At 42.3% G+C, this 14,742-nt stretch overlaps 1 protein-coding gene across 4 annotated transcripts in view; it reads right to left on the bottom strand.

Moving 5' to 3' along the window:
• Window positions 1-14,742, bottom strand: part of LOC124151962 (calcitonin receptor-like) — a 216,162-nt gene that overhangs the window by 153,151 nt on the left and 48,269 nt on the right. For 3 of the 4 annotated variants that reach the window (XM_048388937.1, XM_048388949.1, XM_048388953.1), the window contains exon 1: window positions 8,144-8,218. The exons of the other annotated variant lie outside the window; for it this stretch is intronic. In XM_048388937.1, the coding sequence (XP_048244894.1) occupies window positions 8,144-8,161 (18 nt within the window). In that variant the 5' untranslated portion in view covers window positions 8,162-8,218. Of the gene's footprint in view, window positions 1-8,143; window positions 8,219-14,742 lie in introns of those variants that run through there. 4 annotated transcript variants of the gene reach the window in all.

Genomic DNA, 14,742 nt, shown 5'->3' with positions numbered 1-14,742 from the left:
TTTCAGATGCAATTTAAAGCACATCGGGACGTGCGGAATTACACAGTATGATTGAACACATTTAACTGTGTCTTGGGTATATTTTTATATGCAAGACATATGTAGAGTCAAAAATTATTTCTGAGGGATTATTTGACAAAGAACTCGAAATCATACGTGCAATGTTCACTGACGATGCTGAGTGTGGTGTGTATGCTACTCTAGTGAGTTAGAGAATTGATCAGTATTCCTGCTATATCTACACGAGTCCAGAAACGTGGGAGAAAACGAATTTCCACAATTCCTGAACGTTCGCGCCTTTAGAACTAATCCATGAGTATATGATGTCATATAGGTGACGACAAACAAAGGACTTGTGTTCTGGCTAAGAGAGGGTGCATACCCATGATCAGCAGATCCTTGTAGCAAGGGGAGGCGACTCTGTGAATCGAAATACTACGTTTCATACGACTAGACCACGCGAGCCCTTTCAACAGTATGCTTTGGTTTTCTCTTTTCTCATACACGTGTGATGCATCATATGCAATCGACCTTGCCAAGGGGAACGCATCAATATACAAAACTACGTCACAAATAAAACGAAAACCGTCCTCTGGAACGTATCACATGTAACATTACTAGCCTCAGGTTAAACTTGTTTCTGATCTATACGAAACTTTTCGAAATCTGACACGATACTACCGTCTCATCGTGGCTCCAGCAGGGAAGTGATTCACGAACCAAGATAATATATTGTAAATGTAAGATAGAATTTGAGTTGTTGTGGCAGATAACAGATATTCCCTTACGAATCCTACTTCCTACGTACGAATAAAAACCAAGCAAAGTGCACAATGACGAACGTTTGTTAGGAAATTGTTATACTACTCAACATTTGTTTGGAAATTCAATGCAATTCCAGGTCTTGATGTTCAGAATGGGTTTTCGCTTAGTTCTGACAATTCTTAAATTAATTAAATTCGAGAGAATAAGCAGTCTCTGTTACCCGACGCAACATATTCTTTTGGGCGTAAAACGCGATATAGCCGTGACTGTTGCCTGAATGGATCATTTAAGTGATAACACCATGATTACCCACGCCAAAATAACTGTTGATCTCATCTTAGGGTAAATATACGGACATTCCTCGGATAATTCACCGATTTCTGAGGTACCTTTCCACGGCGATGTTTCCAGGGTAATTTTGCAAATAATAATTGAGACTTTGGCTTTGGGGGTAATTTTACGCCCATAGCCCTTAAGTGTCTACCTGTGTTATATTAATGTTTCAGGAAGTGCTTTGTACCACCTAGCTGCCTAATCTTCGATCCAATCATATCCTGTTGTTATCTGATTTGGGTACTCACCGAACCACAAACCAATATGATTACAGAGGTGAGGTGGGGTGAAATTGGGCTTAATGTCGCGTCCAAGATCATAGCACTTATATAGCGACGTGCATGAATGTGTGTGTGTGTGTGTGCTTGTTCTAGTCCGGACTTATGCCGAATTATTGTGATACCATGCCGCACTTTAACATAAGTACCCCACTCAGACACATCATACCGACTCCGAGCCGACCAGTCCTTGTTTAGGCTCTTCATGCCGAGCGCCAGACAGGGTAACAACAAGTACCATCTTTTAACGTCTATTGGTATGACGCGGCCGGGGATCGAACCCCAAACCTTCCGCTCTCCGGGCGGACGCTCTACCACAAGACCACGAAGGCGGTCCGATTACAGAGAGGTAAAAGGTTTCTATGTAGCTTAAGGCACCATCAGTACCTATATTCAACTCCGCGAGAACAGAAAGTTTTTCTGGTTCTCTATGTTTGAAAGTTGAATATAATGTTGTCTCTAGTTAAGAAAGTTTGAAATTTTGCACTTTTGCATACGGCTTTGTCAGCTTATAGGACTTTTTTTATGGCAGATATGTGGAGGACATGTCCAAATTTGACGCATCGGTGACAAAATTGATGTCTGATGCAATCCCCCATTTTGACATGAACCAAATGTTCCCGTGATTTTCTTTTCAGTTGAACAATGCCTTTGCATGTGTTTATGACGGTTGCCCCCGGTGGGGAAGGAGAGGCTCACCTCTTCATGAAAACATGAAGATCACTGTTTGATAGTGATTCCGTAAAGATTTGATAATATAGTCGGAATATCGTATAATGGACAGCTTATAAACCTCAAGCGGCGCATCCAGGTAAGTCTAAGGGGCGTAACTCTGCACAGAGAATTGTGGCAGCCCTCGGTCACCTCTGCTATGTTGGTAAGGTGGAACGTATGAAATCAACTTCTATAGAGTTCCATGCTTCAACTGATAAAACGAAATCATATTCACGTATAAGGAACAGACGGCCAACAAACCCGATTACATTACCCGAAGAGTGTGTGAGTACGGTTTTACGCCGCTTTTAGCAATATTCCAGCAATATCACGGCGGGGGACACCAGAAATGGGCTTCACACATTGTACCCATGTCGAGAATCGAACCCGGGTATTCGGCGTGACGAGCGAACGCTTTAACCACTAGGCTACCCGAGCGCCCCCTTTACCCGAAGAGTGGTTACTATACATCAAAGTATAAGGGGCGGTCGGGTCACGCCGAAGACCCGGGTTCGATTCCCGACATGGGTACAATGTGTAAAACTCTTTTCTGGTGTCCCCCGCCGGGATATTGCTGGAATATTGCTAAAAGCGGCGTAAAACCGTACTCACACACTCTGGTGTCAAATCATTGCTTTCCAGCGATCAACTAAAAAAATCTCACAGCTATTTTGCCTTGTACGACCAATGAAATCTGATTCGTCCTATAATCGAGACTGGTTATGTTCTTGCGTTGACGTTATATTTGTGACCGGTGCTGGATACGCTCACCTTTCCGCGGACACCTGGACCCACTTGCACAAAGCGAACTTAGCGCTAAGATGATCGTAACTCCCATACTTTAACATAGGCTTACAATAGTCTTAGCGCTAAGATCGTTTTGTGCAACTTGGCCCAGGTGTCATTACTGTTTGATAGTGATTTATAAACACATGCTCATGATATAGTCGGAATTGTTCAATGGACTCTGCTTTTAGCAGAAATTTCTTACGATTATGGAAAGGGATGTGTCGCTTTTACATGTATATCAATATCTGATGGTCCAAATGCTTTGTTATTCCCACAGTTAACAAATTTAGTTTTCATCGTCTGTACCCACTGCAATACCAGAACTGTACAGGGAGTCTCACAACATTTCACACTCATCTGAACACTGTTAACCCGGACCGCACAAGATCGGACAGTTCTCAGTGAACTCACTCCATATCTGACCGCCTCCGTGGTCTAGTGGTAGAGCGTCCGCCCGGAGAGCGGAAGGTCCGGGTTTCGATCCCCGGCCGCGACATACAAATAGACGTTAAAAGATGGTACTTGTTGTTACCCTGTCTGCCGCTCGGCATAAAGGGGATAAAACAAGGACTGGTCGGCTCGGAGTCAGTATACTGTTTCTGAGTGGGATATTCATGTTAAAGTGCGGCATGGTATCTCAGTGAGCTAGCACTATAAATCGGCATCAGTCCGGACTAGTACAAGCAGCCACACAAACACACACACGTACATGCACGTCGCTATATAAGTGCAATAATCTTGGACGCGACGTTAAACCCCATTTCACCTCACCTCACCTCACTCCATATCTCATCAGTACACCAATGACAATTATAGAGCTGTAATGTTGTGGTATCGTATCAACGCTGTATCCGTAACAGCTTTTGAGTAGCATATCTGTCCCGTACTATCCGTTTTGTTTGTTTGTTTGTTTTTTTGTTGTGTGACGCCCCACTCAGCAGTATTCCAGCTATATGACGGCGGTCTGTAAATAATCGAGTCTGGACCAGACAATCCAGTGATTGACATCATGAGCATCGATCCACACAATTGAGATCGATGACATGCATCAACCAAGTCAGAGAGCCTGACCACCCGATCCCGTTAGTCGCCTCTTACGACAAGCATAGTCGCCTTTTACAACAAGCATGGGTTGCTGAAGACTTATTCTACCCCGAAACTAGTACTATCCATAATCTCCCCAAAATATATTCTGTATGTTGGAAACTACATCTGATATCCCTACACACATATTAGAACGCATAAATTCCAAATCAGTCACGTGACACAGTGTTTCACGATGCGCTCAGTGCTAACAATGTTAGATAGTTGTCCGGCAAACAGTATGCATAGTTATACAAACGTGTGCATATCTGAGCGCGTCAATAACTGTCACGTACATGTGGTATATTAATGCAGATATATTCCATTGCACTCAAAAGGGAGGATGCTCCTGTAGTGGGTATTCATGGTGTCAAGAAAGGTTATATAAAATAAAATATACAGTATATTTAACGTAATTGTGTTAAGTCGGAATATTTATAGTCAATAAATGGTTGAAGAGGTTGAATAAAATAAACTGACGGCCAAAAGAAACGTTACCAACGATATTTCTAGGATAAAATATGACCAACACAATTTGAAGCAGCAATAACGATTGTATTGTAGAAATTCATCATTCAGAACAGTTAAATGCGAATTTACTAATTCAACAACAAAGTCCTTGACCTCCAACAGGGACATTTCTTGACATGGGGTCATTCGTCCAGTATTCGATCAACAACATTGGTTACAACTTTAAGGTGACGACGGCCCAGACCGTTCAAAACAGGATATGACCTCCATGAGCGGCAATGCATCTTCGAATACGGCGTCGAACTGAGTAGACAAGCGTCCTTACATCGACTGCGGGTATCCGATTCCATTCCTCACGGAGGGCAACGATAAACGCTTGTCTCGTGAAGGGAGGATGTTTATGTTTCCGAAGACGACGCCCCAGCTGGTCCCAGAGATGTTCTATGGGTGACAGATCTGGTGATCGAGCTGGCCACGGCAGGACAGTCACGTTGTTGACGTTGCGGAAGTCTCCAGTAATACGGGCTTTATGAGGTGTGGCGTTAACTTGTTGGAACACCGTCCGTTGTTGACGCTGGATGAAAGGAAGAACCACTGGCCGTCAGATATTGTCAATGTAGCGTTGTGCTGTCAGATTGCCTTCGATGATGACAAGTTCCCTCTTCTCGTCCCCGCAAATGCCGTCCCAGACCGTCACACTTCCGCCCCGTAAGGTTCCACCTCCTGGACACAACAAGGAGCCGTACGTTCACCACGTCGTCGATAAACTCGCGTCCGCCCATCAGGTTTGAAGAGTTGGAACCTGCTCTCGTCACTAAAAACACTCGCCGCCATTCCCTTTGTTGCCATCACTGAGTTTGCCTGCACCACGTCAATCTGGCACGTCGATGTTGACGGGTCAAGGTCGTGCACTTGAAAGGGCGATAAGCCCGGAGACCATAATGTCGTAGTCGTCTGGTCACTGTTTGCCTGCTGACCGGATGTCCTAAGCTGTTGGCAGCTGATGACGTCACAGTAAGAAATCTGTTCCTCAGATGAAGTACCCGTAAAAAGCGGTCATCATGCGGGGTCGTGACCTTTGGTCTGCCACTCCGTGGTCTGTCTGCGGTTCTGCCAGTCTGTCGGAGACGTACGACCAGTCTGGTAATGGTCATCTTGGAGCAGTTCAAGTTAATGGCAACCGCTCTCTGTTCCGCGCCCATCTGCAGCATACCTATGGCTCTCTCGCTCTGGACAGTAGTCGGTCTTGGCATGTTCGTTGGTGTTAATCATCACAACCAATGATAGGGAACGGATCCATGCGTAATTTATACCCGGAAATTGCACGATAATTTGGGAAACAATGTTTTAAAAAATTGCTGAAAAATACCAATATCTCCCCAAATCCGCAAAGCACGTGCAAAGAACGACAGAGAACATGAAGGCTGTATTCGTGAGATGTATTCTTTACTGTTTTTGAACAGGTTGGCATCTTTGTTTCAAAGTGGCAAATCAGTAAATGTTGGTAACGTTTCTTTTGGCCCTCAGTTTATATCCTAGATTTAAAGGAAGAATTTCTTACAAGTTAGATACTACTAAAAAATGTTAAAGAATACCCGATGTTGTCATATGAATTTCGTTAATGAGTAATGGCATGACAGAACAACTGCAGCCGCTTGAATACATCGTGTGTTAATTAACTTTTTTTAGAAGTATATGTTCATAAAACTTCACAAGGGCGGGGCATGATATAAAGATAGAAAGTAACATGCTAAACGAAATTACCTACACATATTCTTTACCAATACTGTATCGCTGTGTAAAAGGGACGTTCAGTTTGATCAAAATTGAAAAATTAAAAGGTATCATGTCGATATTGCACGTCACAGAGGCATGAATTGGTTAAGCTAATGCGTTGCCACTTGATACAGCTAGACAAGTACTTCGGTGTCGGTTTCTATTTGCCAATAAAGAACGTAAACTCAAGCGACAATACATTTCGAAATTTATCAAAAAAATCTCTTCTGACAAACAGAGTCAATTTACGATTCCGACTCTATCAAAAGCGTGTGTTTATGAATCACGATCAAATAGAGATGATACTAGATGTTCCTGAAAAGGTGAGCATATCCGCCTGCCCCATCGGTGATCCGGTCACAAATACATGCAAAGGCAAGTCAATTATTCAACTGAAATAACGCGGGAACATGTGGTACAAGTCAAAATAGGGACTTGTATCAGGCAGTATTGTTGTCACTGCGTCAAATTTGGAAATGTCATCTACATGTCTACCTCATTTTTTTTAAAGCTTTACTGGGGCAAGAACACAGAGCCACGATTCGATTTGAATCACAGATGAACACAATATGGCCTTATGTATATGTTAGTTGCTGGAATAGGCTAATGTGATGGACCAGCTGTATAGTTAAGGGGGCACGGGTAGCCCAGTCGCCTAAGGCGCCGCAATTCGCTGTTGGGCACGTCGGAAACCTATGATTGTGGGTTCGAATCCCAATTCGCCCCGATTATGTTATTAAGTTTGTCAGCACCATAGCCGTGCTCGTGGGTTTCACCGAAGTGGTAAACGTCTGAGACCTGCATCACTTCGGGCTTTCCTCCCACATTAAGCTGACACGCCGCGATATAACCGTAATACTGTTAAAAGTGGCGTTAACTCCAACTCACTCACTCATTGTATAGTTAAATGCGAAAAGTTATCTGTGTAACACGCATCGATGTAATTCCGACGTCTAGTACAGGTATGAGAAGAAGCGATATTGTGAACGAATGTGAGACATATTATTGCACCACCTATAGGTGATAACTCCAATACAGAATCAGACATTATCAGAAGATAAATACAGTATATATACCCACTACAAATAACCAAAAGAAAAGTGAATACCATAATGTTGGTTAATATATGAACAATCACGCATGTTCAAGAGATATTAGATTGGTTCGATGCACAAACGACCACACTTTTTGTTGTGTGAAACGACGCTCACGAACGCATCACATGTGACGTCATAAATCCATGACTCAAGATGCACCATTTGTCTCGTGCAGCTTTTGCGTGTAAAGTTTGGAAATCACGTATAGCATATCTTGATTTGAATAAAGACACTGTGGTAACACTCCACTGATTGTTGGTTTTGTCATTAATTTGTAAACATTGAAAACATCTCTTTTTAACGACGTCGTACATACTTCTCAATATGTTTCTTCAGTTCGCGTTTCTCTTAGCAGTGAGTATGTTAACAGTATGATAAAATAGTCGGCACTAAAAATATTGTGTCTTCAATTGAATTCCTTAATGAAAGTGACTCGGGTGGACGTTATTAAACATTTCAAACAACAAGTTTTAAATCTAAAGTCACCAAAAGCAATAAAGCATCTTCATCACCACATCAAGAATTGGTTTTACACAACGTATGAATTAAACTCGGACTTCGGTGTGACGAACCAACGCTTGAAACAATTTGTATTGTTTGATTGCATATTAATCACTTTGACCATTAACAGTACTACACTTACCAGCACTAATCAACATTGAAAAGAAGGTTCAGATCACTCTAAGATACACACAGTTGACTATTTGTGGTATCTCTGTATCCACAGCTGAGTTGTAGTCATATCATCAACTCGGTATGCGGTTAATGGAAATGTCAAGCTTTGAGTAAGGCGAATACAACTAATGCGGTATGTTCATAGAAAGTGTTGGTACTCACAGCAACAGTTGCTATCATCCCCGCCGACAGTATCAACACTCCGCCAGTGAGGTCCTCACTGCGACGTCATTGACGTGACACTACGCTGGCGAAACAGCGGACTGTGTAAATCAATCCTGAAACTCACACTGCCAAGTGACAAGGCGTGTGACGGCAGCGCCGTATTGGCTGGTAGGGAGAGGAGGGTTGTTTGAATGGGGACGGTGGGAGTAGTGCGTTTGGTGAGGATGTTTTGTGGATAGTATCAACGGTAACCAGCGAACAGGAAGAAGTTCCTCGGGGACTGTGTGTGTGAGAGATAGAGAGGGAGAGAGAGTTTGTGCGTATGTGTGTGTGAGAGAAATATGTGCGTTTGTGTGTATGTGTGTGAGAGAGAGTGTGTGAGAGAGAGAGTACGTGCGTGTGTGTGTATGTGTGTGAGAGAGAGTGTGTGAGAGAGAGAGTATGTGTGTGTGTGAGAGAGAGTGTATTTGTAAGTGTGAGAGAGTGTGTGTGTTTGTGTATGTGTGTGATAGAGAGAGTGTATGTGTGTATGTGTGTGAGAGAGGGTGTGTATGTGTGTGAGAGAGAGTGCGTGTGACAGAGAGAGAGTGTGTGTGTGTTTGTGTGAGAGAGAGTGTGTGTGTGTATGTGTGTGAGAGAGAAAGTTTGTGTGTATGTGTGTGTGTGTATGTGTGTGTGAGAGCGAGAGAGGGGGGGGCGGGACAGACAAGTGACATGGATAGAATACAATAATTAACATTTAAATTGTGACTTTCCATCGCAACTGCAGTGATTGGCAGCAAATTAAATAATATTAATAAAAAAGAAAAGATTATAACACGATAAATCTAATAAATAATTCAAGATGTACAATTCTCTTTACTTGTACAATAAATTAAATCAGACAAAATAAATAAATTTAAAATATTAATAAGAAATGCACAAACCCCGACAGCTTCACACCAACAGACACCTGCCTGGCGCTCGGCATTAGGGGCTAAAACAAGGACTGGTCGGCTCGGAGTAAGTAGTGGGGTATTCGTGTTAAACTACCGCATGGTATCTCAGTGGGATAGCACTACAACACCGGCATTAGTCATCATCATCATCATCATCATCAACGTCATCATCATCATCATATATTTCTCAAAAAAGAACCACCTACGGTGGTAAAGGAGAAAAAGTCTGGGCGCATGAGAAGGCGCGATTGCATGCGTGCCCGTCGCTATATAAGTGTAATAATGTTATACGGGACGTTAAGCCCTATTTCACCTCACCTCACCGGGTTATAATACTCATTGGATTTATCACAGGGAAATTGTCCTTGTGCTTCTATTAGCATACTTGTTATGGACATACGAATGGTGGTGTCTCACAACAATAGAACACATTCAGATTAAACGTCGCTCAGTTTCCTGCTTGTCGCCCCAGAACAATAGCACGGTGCTACTAGAGCAGAAAATACAATCCTGACAATATGGCAGTGTACTGTCGTTTGGATATCCCAACTGATTACTTCCGAACGATTAGAATTCCTTGACATGCATTCCGTTTTATCTGCAGAAAGATTGTTCAGAAGAAGCGGATCCATGTAGAGTCATCCCTGCTGCCAATATGTTTAGTATCACCATGGTAACGTAATGGAAATTTCACTATGTATACCCTCAACATAACTAAATAACGGGCATTGTTCCAACTTGCATTGTCATTCGGAGTGAACATGATCTACCGTGTCATTCCATTGTCTGTTCAAATAGTCAATGAATATTGATGGCCGAACTGTGGTAGATATCCTTAAACCTGTACTCGTCCGTATGTTCTTTTCGCTGTGTAAAGAATCAACCATCGTAATAGTTGACTTAAATGGGGGGTCGGATGGTCAAGATTCTGAGTATCTTGATGACATTTTAAACACTAAGTCCGAGATGTGACCAGGCTGCATATGTATCGATATACCCCGAAGTTGACTTGCCTTTGCATGTATTTGGACGGGTGCCATGATGGCACAGGATACGCTCACGGAGGTATCATAAACATTTGATAGTGATTCTTGGACTTGTGATATAGTCGGAATCGTACAAAGGACTCGGGATGACGCAGAGATTTCTTATGAATAGGAAAGGCTTTTGTCGTTTTAAAAACTATTTATCTGTTTCAGACACGGCCTGTGGTCTGCCATGATGAAGTTTTATTTCAAAGGCAGTATGAGGCACCAATCAAGATAGGAGATACAAATCTTAATTCCTAATTATAAAGTTGGCGGTGGGGAATCAGGTGATTGACCCATTTTCAGGATTCATCCGACAAAATCACCGATTCAGGATATTTATGGTTCAGCTCTACGAATATGACTCCTGTCACATGTTTACCCCCAAGACGTCCATGCTAGGGTAAGAGAGCGTGGAGTGAAAAAGCAGTCACTTCGACATTCTCGATAGGGCTGCATCCCCACCGGCTACGTCATTGATTAACGAGTTTGAGGATGTCAACGTTTTCTTTTGGGTTATTATGTGAAGATTAAATTTAATGTTTTGGAGAAGGGGGGTTGAATGAAATTGTTATTCTACAATAAACTGTTGCTTAGGAGTTTACAGAACATAATCAGAATTGGTTGTAATTTATCATCATTGCAAAGAATGCTTAAACAAGTTAAAGTTAGTGTTATACTTTTTTGTTCGAAAAGAAACATATGGCACAAATCTATTTTTCCTTTACAAGTTTGTAATGATTTTTAACAGGTGAGTTGAAATGGGGTTTAACGTCGCGTCCAAGATTATTGCACTTATATAGCGACGTGCATGTACGTGTGTGTGATATACAGTATACTGACTCCGAGCCGACCAGTCCTTGTTTTATCCCCTGAATGCCGAACGCCAGACAGGGTAACAACAAGTACCATCTTTTAACGTTTTTGGTATGACGCGGCCGGGGATCGAAACCCGGACCTTCCGCTCTCCGGGCGGACGCTCTACCACTAGACCACGGAGGCGGTCGATTTTTAACAGAATACATTGTTATAAAACGACTTAATGCCAAGGTCTCGAAAATGTGCATATTATTTATTTATTTTCTTCATTTGTGCAAATTAGTAATTGTAATTAATGTGGGTCACGACCCGTGAATATCCGTGGTAGAATAGGTCTTTAACAACCCATGCTTGCCATTGAACATCAAATACTACGGAAGCGGAGTGGGGCCACGGTGAAAGTTTTTTCTTGTCTTATTATCTCCTACGTAGGTCTTAGTATCTCCTACGTAGGAGATAGTGATTCTAGGCCATACTAAGTCCTACGTAGGAGATAGTAAGCCCTACGTAGGATATACAAGAGATTGCCGCCAAGAGTGATGGTAATTTAGAATAAATCATCTCGATAATTCAGACTTACTGATTCTGTGTCTAAAGTTACAATCAACTTAAAAATGAAAATAATATGTTTTAATCTCGAGTACCTAGAACCGATCATCACAATGCCTACAGGGGTATACTTTTATGAGGGTAACGTCCACACCAGGACTTGTATATAATCTCTTGTTTCTTGAGTAGTAGGACATTCGTGGAGATCCGGGTTAGAATTGATCTTCAGCAACCGATGCTTGTAACAGGCGACTATGCTTGTCGTAAGAGGCGGATAACGGGATCGGGTGGTGAGGCTCGCCGACTTGGTTGAAGCATGTCATTGATCCCAATTGCGTGGATCGATGCTCATGATGTCCACCACTGAACTGTCTGGTCCAGACTCGATTATTTACAGACCGTCGTCATATAGCTTGAATATTGCTGAGTGGGGCGTTAAACATCAAACAAATAAACAAATAAACAAAGTGTAGATAGTTACTGAATAGCCACTATTCGCACAACAGAACAGTAGGAGAACAGTATTCGTAACATCAATACTCCGATACCGATGCACTGTATAAACTGGTTTCGTGCATACTATATCTACATAAAAAAAAAATTACATCTCGAACGTCTGGGGTCATCACTGATTTTCAATAATCTACACATAAGTTTTTCAGTTATTTTGACATTTACGTCCAGTGGAATTTCTATCCGGTGGATAATCGAGACTGGTTAACCTCTGGCGTGGGTGTTTACAGTGGATCTGCAGAGATAATCAGATTGATGGCAGCCACTGTACAACAAGAGGGATTATTTCCATTTTCTAATCGCGCACTTTCCCTTCAGGCAGAGCAGCATGTCTCCAGCTCATTGCGTACACATTTCTTAACTCCTCAGATACGCTGGAGCACATTTTCATTCAGATGTACGGAAAGATACATTTTGCTAACAGCTTAGCTTTTCAATCAAGGGTTGAACATCAAAGTCCTAGTTAAGTTCATCCGGAAATTTTATTGCAGACGCGTTGCTTGCGAGGTCAAAGGCGGATCAATCACATTCAACAGAGGGGGCAGGGATCCAAAATATCAAAATCACCTATCAGTGTGCTTTCTCATACTGTGAGTATCACAGGGAGTTTTCACAGCTCCTTAAACACCGCGACTTACTATCAATGCATGGTTGACGGAGAGGCGTTTTTACACAGACTCGATTGATTACATGCCGCCGTCGAATGGTAGGGGTATTCCTGGTGCGGCGTTGGGCAACATACACTTACTTTAAGAAATTTGTGTGAGTGGCTTGGGAGGGCTGGACATGCTTGTCCTTTTCGCAAACACCTGGAGTGATCCATTCATATAAGTCTTAGGACTATTTTGCCTTTCACGGCCTATGGCGCCCTGTGGATATTCCAGTCTGTCTCTGGCTTTGATTTGCTTATGGTGCTTGGGAAGGATCACCACGCTTATCTCGAAGTACAGATGTGTTTTTCATATCGTCTACAGGACTTAACAAGGTTTTGCTATATATACACCTGCTAAAAAGATAACATCGTTTTCTACATATTTCCACATAAAATCGTCATGTTATGTTAAAATGTGTATCCTGTCTTGATGATTCTGGTGAAATTCATTTGTTTTTGTTTTCAAAATGACATGCTGATATTGAAATACAGAAAATGAATTCGACTGTCTGTTGTCCGTGGAACTGTCCCATGTCACGGGGAATGAGACCGGATTTTCCATTGCTTCCTCCGTTTCGTCTCATCTTATGATATGAGTCAGTACTGGCGACCAACTTCAGAAACATGCAATGTCCTTCTGTCGACATTACGACAGTTAACAGTGGGGCCTTTATCAAAATGAGAACAATACTATATCTAAGTGAGTGAGGTGGGTGAACAGTAGTCCAGCTTTTCACGACATGTAAACTTCAAGTGTGTGCGTGCGTGCGTGCGTGCGTGCGTGCGTGCGTGTGTTGGGAGAGGGGGGGGGTCGAATGTCAAATGTGGATATTTCGGGAAATGACAGTTAAGAATGGGTGGCGCTCAACCTTTTTCCAGATGTATATTTGGATGATGCGAACTTCATGTCAAACTGCGGTTATCGTATCCCTCCATCAGTTCATCGTCTACTCTCAGTGAATGTATCGCTTATTTCACCACCCTTGGTATACACCACTACGGATCATCCATTAAGAGTGCACTCCAACATCCCCAACTAGCTGCAACCCAGAACATATCTTCACAATCTCCATACAAAACACTTACAGTAAACTACGGTTATAACGAACACGCTTATAACGAACTGACTGATATAACGAACTTATTTTTTAGTCCCGGCCATTTGTTGTATATATGCTGTATATATGCTTATAACGAACTACGGTTATAACGAACTAAAATAAATTGGTCCCTTTGAGTTCGTTATAACCGTAGTTTACTGTACTTTAATCACGTATCTACAATAAGATATACTTCAATTCAGTTCAGTTCGCAAACAAAAGACGGTGGTGTTTTCTAGGGGAGACTAACTAGTTTTCCAACATGCGTACCCCTTTTTGTCTTCGATCTGGAATTTTGATCAGTGAACGACTGTTGGCATGGGATATGCTAAACGCAGCTAAGTTCCTTACACATGGCTCAGTTAGCAAGACAGGTCTGCATGAAAAATCAACTTGCTTGATGCTTGGGGACTCGAACCCATGAACGATACATATCTGACTCGTAAATTAACTTACAATTGCTAATCGCTGTATAATAATGTATATATGTATTTGCTTATGTACCACCAATGGTGGTTCAGAGAATAAATTTGATTGATTGCTAAATGCAAATGGGAAATATCGTTATACATGTAACACTGCCTATGACATTCGGGATCTCATGGATAACATCTGCAGAGTATGTGAGCATCGTTGTTCTACCATGATCAGAGGATGCGGCTAGAGCCCACAGAGCCCAACAGAACCCTTCTGACTGATGATTCCGGCGAGAACCTCACATGAAGCATATGTAATGATTGTTTCAAATGAAAGGGAATTGTTTGAGGCACAAAGAAATATGACCGTAATTTTCAATCATGCTTGTAGTGAGTGAGTGAGTGAGTGAGTGAGTATGTTATTCCAGCAATATCACGGCGGGGGACACCAGAAATGGGCTTCACACATTGTACCGATGTCGGGAATCGAACCCGTGTCTTCGGCGGGACGTGCGAACACTTTCTGAGTAAAGTACAGATTCTCTTCCTTTTGGGGCTTGAGTCCCGTCCGGGATTCGAAC

The sequence above is a fragment of the Haliotis rufescens genome, unplaced genomic scaffold, assembly GCF_023055435.1.
Source record: "Haliotis rufescens isolate VD_foot unplaced genomic scaffold, xgHalRufe1.0.p SCAF_10, whole genome shotgun sequence".
In the NCBI taxonomy this organism is placed as follows: domain Eukaryota; kingdom Metazoa; phylum Mollusca; class Gastropoda; order Lepetellida; family Haliotidae; genus Haliotis; species Haliotis rufescens.
Note: the sequence above shows the minus strand (reverse complement) of the source record. Positions and strands in the feature narration are given on the sequence as shown.